A 10390-nucleotide genomic window follows, 5' to 3' on the forward strand; every position below is an offset into this window, starting at 1 on the left:
TGATCCCCGCAGTCGCTCCCGCCCATCCTTTCACTCTGTGTCTCTAGTTTCTTGTTGAGCGCTAGCGTTCCTCCGAGTGCGGAAGGGCTTCCTAGAGGAAGCAGCCATCAGGGGGAAGGATCGAAAAATCAAGCGACGGATACATGAATGGATCGCAGTCCGGGATGGCTCTCATTCACTCGATGAAATGCTAAATCGACTGAAGCGTATCGAAGTGAAGCAAAGCTCGAGAGTCAAGTCTTCACGCTCCCAGGAGGGTAGCGAACAGGAGGAGCAAGTGAGATCGTGCTCCGGAGCTGGCGGGCTGATGGACGGAGTGGCAGACTCGTTTTGCTTTCTCGCTGACATCTACATAGAAACTAATGAGTGAGCGAAGATGCATCGAGCGCTTATAATTCAATCAGGATGTTACTCATTGCGCAGTCAGACAGGAATCCTCGGAGAGCTGGGCAAACGATGAAGAGGCCTGCAGAGCTGTCGCGACGCAAGCCTGACCAAGGAGCGGAGGAGAAACCAATGATAGGAGAGCGAGAAAGGAAGTGGAAGAGCACATCAAAGATCGTTGCAGACCGCCATTTCATTCTAAGAAAGACCATTAGTGTTTCGCTGTGGTAAGGCTTCTTCTCCTGGCTGCGCTCGTTAGCCGGTGCTCAACGGGTAATGACAGCCGAGCCAACAACTTTTGTTGATGTTGTCTACCAGGGCCGAGCTCACAAAGCCGCTTGTCGTTTGGGTGTGCTTATGCAACATCAGCTCGCCAATAAATGGCGCGTCGTCATAAGAGTCCTAAATAGACGATACTTGAACGGAGGACAAAAGACCTAACGCAGACCCAGGTCTCTCCCATGCGATGCTGCCTCGTTCCACTATCAGCGAACAGAGCATGCTCTTGGCTGAGTCTTGGCGTGTTACTGGGGGGACGACCTCGAGCAGAATTCTTCTGCCTCGTGCAGAAGGAGGCTTCGCAGTCGCCGTGGTTGACGTGAAGTGCCGGAAAAAAACTCAGGATCAACCCGCACAATGAGGGAGCAGCGGGAGAGAGGAGTCCATGAGGATGTAGGAAAAGACACAAAGAAAGTTCTTTTGTTCTTCAAATGAAACTAAGTCCATGATTGAGTGAGGCCCCGGTCGTTTCAGCGAGAAACTCGAGTCCAACCTCAAGTAAGTAACACAGTCCATCTCGGGGGTGACCACGGCTCGACTCGGTCAGTTCAGCGGCGACAGCGGCAGTTCCTTCAAACAATCGCATTAAAAGGGGACAGACGACACTGCTGAGAAATAAGGAAGACGACTCGAATCATAAAAGAGTCTCCCCGGGATTTATGGTCCGATCGGGGAAAGGGAACGCGGATGCACCCTCGCGCACACGCACACACACCCACCGACAAGCCCGATGGCACACGAAGGCAAGCCACGATGTATGTGACGACCATTCACCATTCAGCGGAGGGGCGCCCTCCCCTCCTCTGTGTCGTCCCGTCTTCTTCCCCGTTTCCATAGAGCTCCTCACATACATATACTCGAATAGCTCGGCTACGATCGACACACGCCGCATCTTCCGTCTTCACGGATACATTCACTCTATACGAGTATATGGATGGGCGGACACCCTCAATCTCGTCGTCGTCGTCGTCGTCTTCGCTCGTCTACTTATACATTTTTCAAGTCAAAGAAAGAGACCGCGGCGAGCTCCCCGTGCCTTCGACGCAGGTGTCGATCATTTGGTTTAACCCCTTTGAAACTCCTTCTAGACTTGCTCGTTGAGCAAACTACAGCACGTGCTTATGAATGATATACAATGGATGGTATACGTATACGTGAATGAAGAATCATGGGCTCCAATCCGGGTTTCGGAGCGGGATTGGGGCTTGATGGGATCCCTAAATTTGTTCCGTGTTTTCCGGCGGTCCGCGCATTCCCCACGGCGCGTCTCGGGAAGGAAATCGACATCGTATCGCTGTCATAGATTCACCCCAGCTCATCACTGAAATTGGATCCGTTCCATTGAATTAGGCGCTGACTAACTGACCAATGTTTGTAATACTGTGCGAGTCAACGACTTAGCCCTGACCAGGCGGACGATGCTAGTCCATCGACCAGACAAAGCAGCATACTAGAGTACAAGCAGATCCAACAACGAGCGAACGATAATCTCCGGACCGATCTCTTGCAAACAAGATTCGAGCCGTAAACGGACACCTGTCAGCCATAACTTCGATATGTGCCCACGATGTGGGCGAGGAGGAGTGCTGCGCGAGAGAGTGGCAAAATGTTTGTGCGAAGGGCTCCATGACTGCCAGGGTGCTCAGTAAGCGGCACATTTCGGCTGAGTAAGTATTGAGCACCGAATTCAGAAGCCTAATAGATTGGAACCTGCAGCATTAGGATATTGGCTTGTCCGCGAGCATTAGAGGAGGGATATGGACCAGGAAATTTTTCGTTTCTTTGTCACACGAATCAACGGTGGGAAGCACAGGCTTCAGTCGAGCCTCTGAATTGACGGAGAATGTTACCGGACTGCAAGCCGGGGAATCTAGCGCGGTCTCCGTAACATTGCAGCGATGTCTCCATTGGTGCGCGCTCTCCTTGGGAATTTTCGAGTTCGTTGCCGACTGGTGACCTTTCATAAATCTCAGTCACAGGACAGAAGAGGCGACAGTGAAACGAGAGAAGAAGATTTCGCTGTGAGTGATTCAGCCAAGAGACAAGTTTAGTGAGTTCGGTAGTTGTTCCTTCTCTCTCGTTGCTGCAGGGTCGAAGCGAGCAGCTCTTGTCGTCATTCGGGGCGCGGCATCGCATCGTTCCCCGTTCCGTTCACTTTGTGTATGAATAAATTGAATTAGTTTTGCCTCCTTGTTCGTTCTCTTTCGTCTAGTCTCCTTCCTCTCCTCCTGGAAGTCGTTGGCTGTCTGGCCGGCAGGCAGGCAGGCATTGATTCTTCTTCTCCCATCTCGTCCCGTATGAGTCAACTAGGGATCACTTGCTCCCCCTGCTCCGGCAGTAGCAGCGGCGGCGACTGCCGCCTCCTCCTTCTCCTCCTTCTTCGCTGTTGAAGGACTGTGTACAACAAAAGAACACCGAGCGGCAGCCAGCTGCGTCGAGGAAGAGCTCGTTTTCTCTCGCATTAGACAAAACTCAGGAGAGACTTGTTTCGGCTGCTCTTTTCGAGGCTTTTCAAGAGCTCACTCGCGCACACACTCGGGCATCAAAATCCGACAACTGCCACTTAACACCCGATCCGACCCGACTCGATTCCATCGTGAGGACGATCAGCGAACAGCTGTGTAAGCCACGAGAGGAGCAGCCGCCAAACATTTAATAACCAAAACAATATCATTATTAGGCATCCAATCAGAGGATGAAATGTGCGAGAATAAAACAGCTCAGTGATCTTCCGCCACTCGATTTGCGTAGATCACGGAGGAAGGGAAGGAGCAGAGATTCCTCGCGCAATCTCAGCCATCGATTCTGCAGCGATGAACTTCACTCCGCGGAAAATTCCGCGCGCTCTCTCCTGCTTCACTCGCTCGCTTTCTCCGGAAAACCGGGATCGTTCACCGAGCTATCCAATCGGGGATTTCCGCATGCGGAACTGGTGAAGAAATGACAACGCGGGACCCGCTCGGCAGGATTGACCAGGGTCGAAAGCAGGCTTCTGGACTTCTGAGCAAAAAATTTGCCGCCAGAGAACGTTTGCGTTTGGCGTGAATGTCGCTCAGGTGGTCGGTGGCTCAGAGCACTGCCCCACGTAGCTGACGTAAATCTTTTGATTGGGCTCCGTCGCGGCGCGCGTTTCCTTCAGTCGACGGAAGCGCGAACACTGTACAGCCCTCCAGTCAAGCGACCGATCAGACGACAAACGAACCGAACCACCCACCCATACGTTGGCTTTGTTGGACTTCAGTAAAGAGTGCCAGAATTTCGGTCGCGTCCGGACGGGGAACGTACGAGCACTTCCGTTGAGAACTTATCTCGGTCGAAAAGGCTGCCGATAAGCAGCTTAGTCATCGCCAGGGAGTACTTCCTTCACCAACTCTGACGAACCCATGAGGCACCTGCCGCGTATGTGCCTTCATTGAACCTCACCCCTTCGGACCGATGCCCAAAAGGATCTCTTTGCCGTCGCATTAAATTTCGATCCATTGCTTCGCACGAAACAGAAGGAGTGGACGTGCCTCGTCGTTCTTCTCGCAGAGAAGAAATTGAACGAGCGTAGAACATTTTCTCAACGAGTCTCATCGGCTAGCCGATTGCGGCGATCGGGGAAGGATTTGCATGCCTGACCCGGTTTTCGGATAAGATGTCGTCTTCATGGGTTCAGAGCGTCGTCTCTCGTGACCCGAAAACTCCCTGTCCTTTCAGCCGCGCACGGGAGCGAATTCCCAGAAAAGACAGAAACTCTTTCCCTTCGCTGATATGTCGACCCACGTTGCAACTACGCAATCCAAGACGAACGCAGCGCTGCCGACCAGATCGAAGGCCAGACACTTAAGCTGCGGACCACAGTGACTGAGGCGTACGGAACAAGCGTGAAGCGTCTCCGCCGCCGTAAACACTCGTGCATCGCAGGAGCGGGAGACCCGCACCGGAGGATCCGCCATGCGTTTCTACCACTTGGTGGCCGCGTTCGTACTCGGAGCTGGAATGCCGGTGAACGCCAAGCTCCTACCGAGAATCGACTGCAGTGAAGAGAACATCCATGTGGAGCTGGATACGTCCGGCGTGAAATTTACCGATGTCTACTTGGAAAACCTGAAAGGATTCCCCATGTGTAAACCTGAAATCAAGGAGAACTCCGTGCGATTCGCCATAAACCTACAGGACGAATTCCGCTGCGGAGCGAGCAGGATGACCAACCAGATGACCGGCGAGAAGACCTACTTCCAGAGGATAATTTTAGAAAACGAGGAAAAAGACAAACGTGAGATCATACTGATCCAATGCAGCACAGGCCAGGATAGACTCAACAGGACGCGCCGGCAGACGCTACCGAATTGGCCGGATATCGTCGAGCCGGATCACATCAACATCACGGAGTACATTGAAGCTCGTGCGCCTATCCCCAATCTCGACCTGGGCATCAAGCAGAACGGGCGGATGCTGGACACCACGTACAACGTCCAGCCGGGTACACCTCTCGAGATGGTGATTTATCTCGATCCTGTCAGCAAGGCGACTTATGGCATTCTCGCGAGCTTCCTGAAAGTGTCCGACAGTGCAGGACAACAAGAGGAAGTCGTTGTGATGAACGGTTGCTCAATCGACCCGTACATATTCTCGAACTTCATCACGCCGGACAAAGGCGACTCCCTGAGCGCCACATTCAAAGCCTTCAAGTTCCCTGACTCGAACTATGTCATGTTCTCGGGGACTGTTTCAATCTGTATCAATCAGTGCAAGAGCATCCCATGCGGAAACGGCCAATTCGGTCACGGTCGCAGGCGGAGGAGAGATGCAGAGAAAGATCCTAACGCTGTGTACAGCGTTGACATGACCACGATGTTGAAAGTACAATTCAACGATGATCTGTTCACGCTGCAGAAAGGTTCGGTGGCCGCGGAATTCAACAACACGAGCAATACACCCGCTCTCGGCATGAATCACATCGAGGGAGTCGACATGTCTTCCCATGAATATCCGTCCGCGGCCAGTTCTAAGTTGTGTACAGTTAGTTTGTTAATCGCGCTGTGCTCCGCCTTGTTGCTTCTCTTGCATCACTAGGGGCCAAGTTAACTCCAAACGTTGATTCGTGGTAGAATGTTCCGGATTTATTCGCTAATATCGTTCGATTCCCTGGCGAGAAAACCAACGATTGGCAACCAAGCCTCCGACCAGTTCTACGGGAGAATCCCGGACGTGGGACGAAGCTCCACAGGGCCGGCAGCGGGCAGCTAGTTGGTGAGGCAGCGGATCAGACAGGCGACCGACCGACCGATTTACCAACGGACTGAGGGACGTCGTACGCGGAGACGAAATCCGGCTAGCTGATTGCAAGATTCATAGTGCCTCCCACAGATATCCGTGGGCTAGCATATTCTAGGTTAGGGTGTCTCCACGGCTTTGTCACCAAATGTAAATGTAATATAATAATATATGATGGAGATGATGATGATGATTTTTTCATCCAGTGAGGTGTCTTTTCTCATCAAAATTTTGCTCGTCGGATTCCCCCGGGATCCGATCCGCGCTTTCCGCGGAAAAACTGCCGACATATGGCTATAGGTCCCTGCCTCCACCGTGGCAGATACTGAACTCAGATCAGTCCAAAAATGAAGATCGCCCGATCCCAATGATATCCACCCCTGTATTGGCGATATTGGAATGCGGATTCGGAAGTTTCGGATAGTTCGAACGGCTTTCATCCTGGAATAGAAACCAGAAGCAATGCTGGCTCCGTTCTTGGATGCGTAGGCAAGGACGGTTCGATCTCTGTGGGAAGTGATGACCTTCTGATGGCTCGGTCGATTTTACTTTTCCACGCGACGAGTCGCTGCCGCCGCTTTCCACTGTCCGCAGTCGATTTCAAGTTTCTCTATACGAATCGGAAAACCGCTCATCGACGATTTCCGGATCGGCGTTCTCCTGCGTATAAAGAGCCGGACACCACCCTGTGGCAACGCTGTGATGTGCCGGTATAATTATTTCTTCCGATGTGCGATTGCATGAGAGAGGACTCGAGACGGCGACTTTTCACAGAAGGAGTTCAACCTGACGACTTCGAGTCGTCGAACGAGCGAGAGAGACGATTTTATCGCAACGCTCAGCACGATAGCAGAGTCGATCAGAAGCGAGGACGCCGAACTAGAGTATGGCGGAGGCCTCTCGACATTCCAGTCACGGAATCGTGGGGGTTTCGAGGACACGAGGGCGCATTCCTCTGCTCACGCGCTCTCGTGACAAGTTCGTGGAGCCTCCCCCCGCTCTCAATATTGTTTTAAGAGGCCCGACAGGCGAACGAAGTTCCCCCGAGCGGATCCAGTCGTCGGATCTCAATTATTCTCCAAGCTTAGACATATCCGGGTTGTCCGGCTCAATCCGAGAGCCTTGCTCGTCCCGGTATTGATGACCGAGGTGAATCTTTGGAGCGTCTGGCTTTGCAAATCAATAAGCAACGCCCCAATTGAACCCTGTGTCATAAAATGACCTGCGTGTCACTCGGCTCTAAAGTGACTCATCGGCCTCAGAGTCTTCTCAGTCTACAGAACTACCTGTTTCTTCAGCAAACACGATTTACCGGTTTATTTACGAAAGAGGCGTGCTCAGCTCTCTTGAGACACCTGTGAGGAGAGCTGGACCGACCGTGGCAAAACTCGACGTGCGTCTCCGAAGCAGTACACTGACGAACTCCGTTACTTTCGCGATTTGTTCTTTGGATAAATCCTTCTTGGAGCCGCGGCTCCGTTGAAAGAGAGATCTGCGGTAAGCAAGCACACGACGGGGAGTATTCCATGCTTGCAGATCTGTGCCCTGAATTCTGCCATGATTTTTTTACTCAATTAAGATATATACCCACCGCGCAAAAATTCTAAGAACGTTTCCGGAGCATGCGAGCTATCTCCCTCTGAGTCTGGAATCAGAGGTGGATAGCGCGATATCCATAGGGAATGGCGTATACTCTTTCCGACTCTCCAGACTCGCCATCCCGGCATGAAGTAGATCAAGATTTGCGATTGGAGTCCTCGATCCGATCTGTGACGATCGACCCTCTGGCAGAGCCAAATTCACCCGTCACTCGGCTCCCCTGCATGAAGCAACGATCGGTGGAAGACTCCCGGACGCGAATACGTGGATCGTGGCGAGCACGACTCGGTCCGAGCCTGCCGCCGAGATGAAGGAGGTTCATTCGTTCCTCGGAAGACGAGAACTCTCCGAACTCTCGAATCCGCCAGTCCTCGGGGTACTTGAGCTTAGAAGTGCCGAGAGAATCCTCAGTCCAGGGGCTTCCCGAACAGCGAGATGCTTCGTCGCGCAACGAATGCACGCCATGCTTGGAAGAGAGAGGCGACTGATTTGGGAAACTACGTCCTCGCTCAAAATCTCTCTTATCGCGGTCTCCCGATGGATGCAAGACAAGGTAGGCTCTGAAAATACCCAGCGATAAGCGCATTGAACAGACGTCGCGCAGGACTATTGCTCCGGTAGCTCAAGATCGTCTTCAGAGAGATCATCTGATTCAGTTGGAGCGTCTCTCACTCCGACGTTGAAGCTTATTGCGGCGGGGGGTTTCTGAGGGCTGATCTTCAGACTCTCCTCGGAGAACGTCCCCGTGATAAATGAGCATCGGCTACCCCGAACTCATCTTCAGAGTTTAGTTTTAAGTGGAGGAGGCGAATGCCGCGCCGCCGCCGTCGTGGGCCCCTCACCACCGAAGACGCGCAACGTCTGAAAAGAACATCTGAAATGGCGATTGGAGCCAGAGGCCAGTCTGAAGGCTGTCCGGGGCTCCTCCGTCTTTTGCAGTAGTCACTTAGAACAACGGCGAGATTCTTTTGTGTTCCTTGATGATGGAGTGCCACTCTAAGGAATCGCTGAGAGCGAGAGATATTGATGACTGTTCAGGGAATTTCGAGGACAGGTGACATCACGAAAAGATGGCATTTCGAAGAAAGCGATCTCAAGCGCACATTGAATCCTTTCTGAACATCGTTCCGTATTCGATTCGCCGGTTGAGCTAGATCCAAAGCACAGACATATCCACGGAGGGCAGTGATGATTGGTATAAATTAGCCAGGCTCGCCTGCTCGGTCTTCCGGCGGACTTCGCTGCCGTTCTCGAGCCGCTGAGCGTTTCGCGACACGGCAAGCAGCACCGAAGGTTGCGGAGGGCCGTTATCCAGGACTCTGCGAAGCTCCCTTTCTCCTTTTCCCTTTCAATGAGCATCATCAAGCTCCTGGAAGGTCTCTAAAATTTTCTGACGTCCATCTGACAGGAGCCAGGTGTAGGGGGAACCGCGCGCCAGAGCTTACATTGTTGAACACAGAGGGCGCCAGCTGATCCGCTCTTGGGTGTCGGCTCTAGATTATTGTCGATGTTTACAAAACGGAAGAGCATGCTGCCTGGCGCCCCTGTCAGCTGTGCGGAGTGAAACCCTGCCAGAGAAATCCTCCGTGCGGGACTGTCGCCGGATAGATCCTATTTTCCGAGAGAATTCGACGCCGAATGAAGTGACATCGGTCTGGGGAGAGTCTCGTTCGAGTTCCACATGCTCATGGGGGAACTCAGTTGAGTCTGGGGGTCGGTGTCACTTCTGCTCGTGGAGCATTGTGCAACATCTCGACACGCTACCATACGATCAGACGGGAGTCGCAATCGATGCAATGGAAGCCCTGCGTGGCATTGCTAAAGAGTTGGAATCTATCGATGCTGATCTGGTAACGCTGGTACGCAATGATGAGCTTCTGTCTGGTTTCGAGAGCGTGTCTTGCGAAGAACTGAGAGATCTCGTGGATGTACGCTTCGGTAGAAAAATCGCCCTCACGCTTCTCAGAGGAGACGGTTCAAGGTTTGCGTCAGCAGTTGCCCCTAATGGTCGGGTCGGGTGCTCATCTACGATGATTTCGACTAACCTCGTTTCCGCATGATCTCGAACCCTTCCTAGCGTCGTACATTCAGATTGCAGGTCTCCGTGGAGCCCGATGCGAAAGTTCGCCAGCTGCGGAAGGCCGTGCAGCGTTCATGTGATTCACACTTCCGAATCGAGGATCCGGAAGGGAGTTCCAGGTTGTCGTGGAAGAGTTTCTGGAAAACACACTCACTACAGGCACACGACGTACGACTCGATGACTTGGATTGCTCGATCCGAGAATATAATATCACGTCTAGGACCGTGATCAAGTTTGTCAAGAAATTCCGGACTCCCAAAACGTGACTGGAGCAAAGAAGTTGCAGCGTCCGTGGGGGCGCGCTCTGAGACTTGAAGGCGCTCAGACAAATCATCATTGTTCGGATTGAATGAATGTGAATAAAACAATGCATCGAAGAAATTCTTGTTTTTTCTCGATCGATTCTCAAGTGGTGCGTCCAACTTCGCAGCAGTAGAAGGGAGTTCCCGAAGCGGTGATTCGATATTTCGCACTCGTTCGGAGCATCAGGCCCAGATAGATGCTCAGGCCCCCGGAGCGTGAGGTCGAAGAATGAAAAGCAGGACAGCGTATCTTAAAATAAATAATGAATATAACTTTATTTAATAGAGAAGTGTTAGTTGGTCAGAATCCTCATCATCATCATCATGATATTAGCGGGGTAGAATAACGTTTTTGTATATACAACGTATCTTACAATAATTCATTTTTGTTGTCGTTTCATATCCTCTCATTCATATGGATAATAACATATAGAATTCTCTATGTTTCAGCACCTTTCGAATCCAGTTCTGAGGCCAACAAGCGGC

The 10390-nt window shown here is 52.0% G+C and overlaps 1 protein-coding gene across 1 annotated transcript; it reads left to right on the forward strand.

Annotated features, from left to right (window-relative positions):
- The first annotated feature begins 4502 nt into the window (after positions 1-4502).
- Positions 4503-5721, forward strand: LOC100897317 (uncharacterized). The gene has a single exon (XM_003747312.2). The coding sequence runs from the start codon at positions 4600-4602 to the stop codon at positions 5719-5721; it is 1122 nt and encodes a 373-aa protein (XP_003747360.1). The 5' UTR covers positions 4503-4599.
- Positions 5722-10390: the final 4669 nt, after the last annotated feature.

Source organism: Galendromus occidentalis, unplaced genomic scaffold (assembly GCF_000255335.2).
Source record: "Galendromus occidentalis unplaced genomic scaffold, Mocc_1.1 scf7180000077515, whole genome shotgun sequence".
Classification (NCBI taxonomy): Eukaryota; Metazoa; Arthropoda; class Arachnida; order Mesostigmata; family Phytoseiidae; genus Galendromus; species Galendromus occidentalis.

Bases quoted from the DNA above. Each gene is read 5' to 3' on its own strand.
- LOC100897317 (XM_003747312.2), top strand. From the start codon at position 4,600: ATGCGTTTCTACCACTTGGTGGCCGCGTTCGTACTCGGAGCTGGAATG.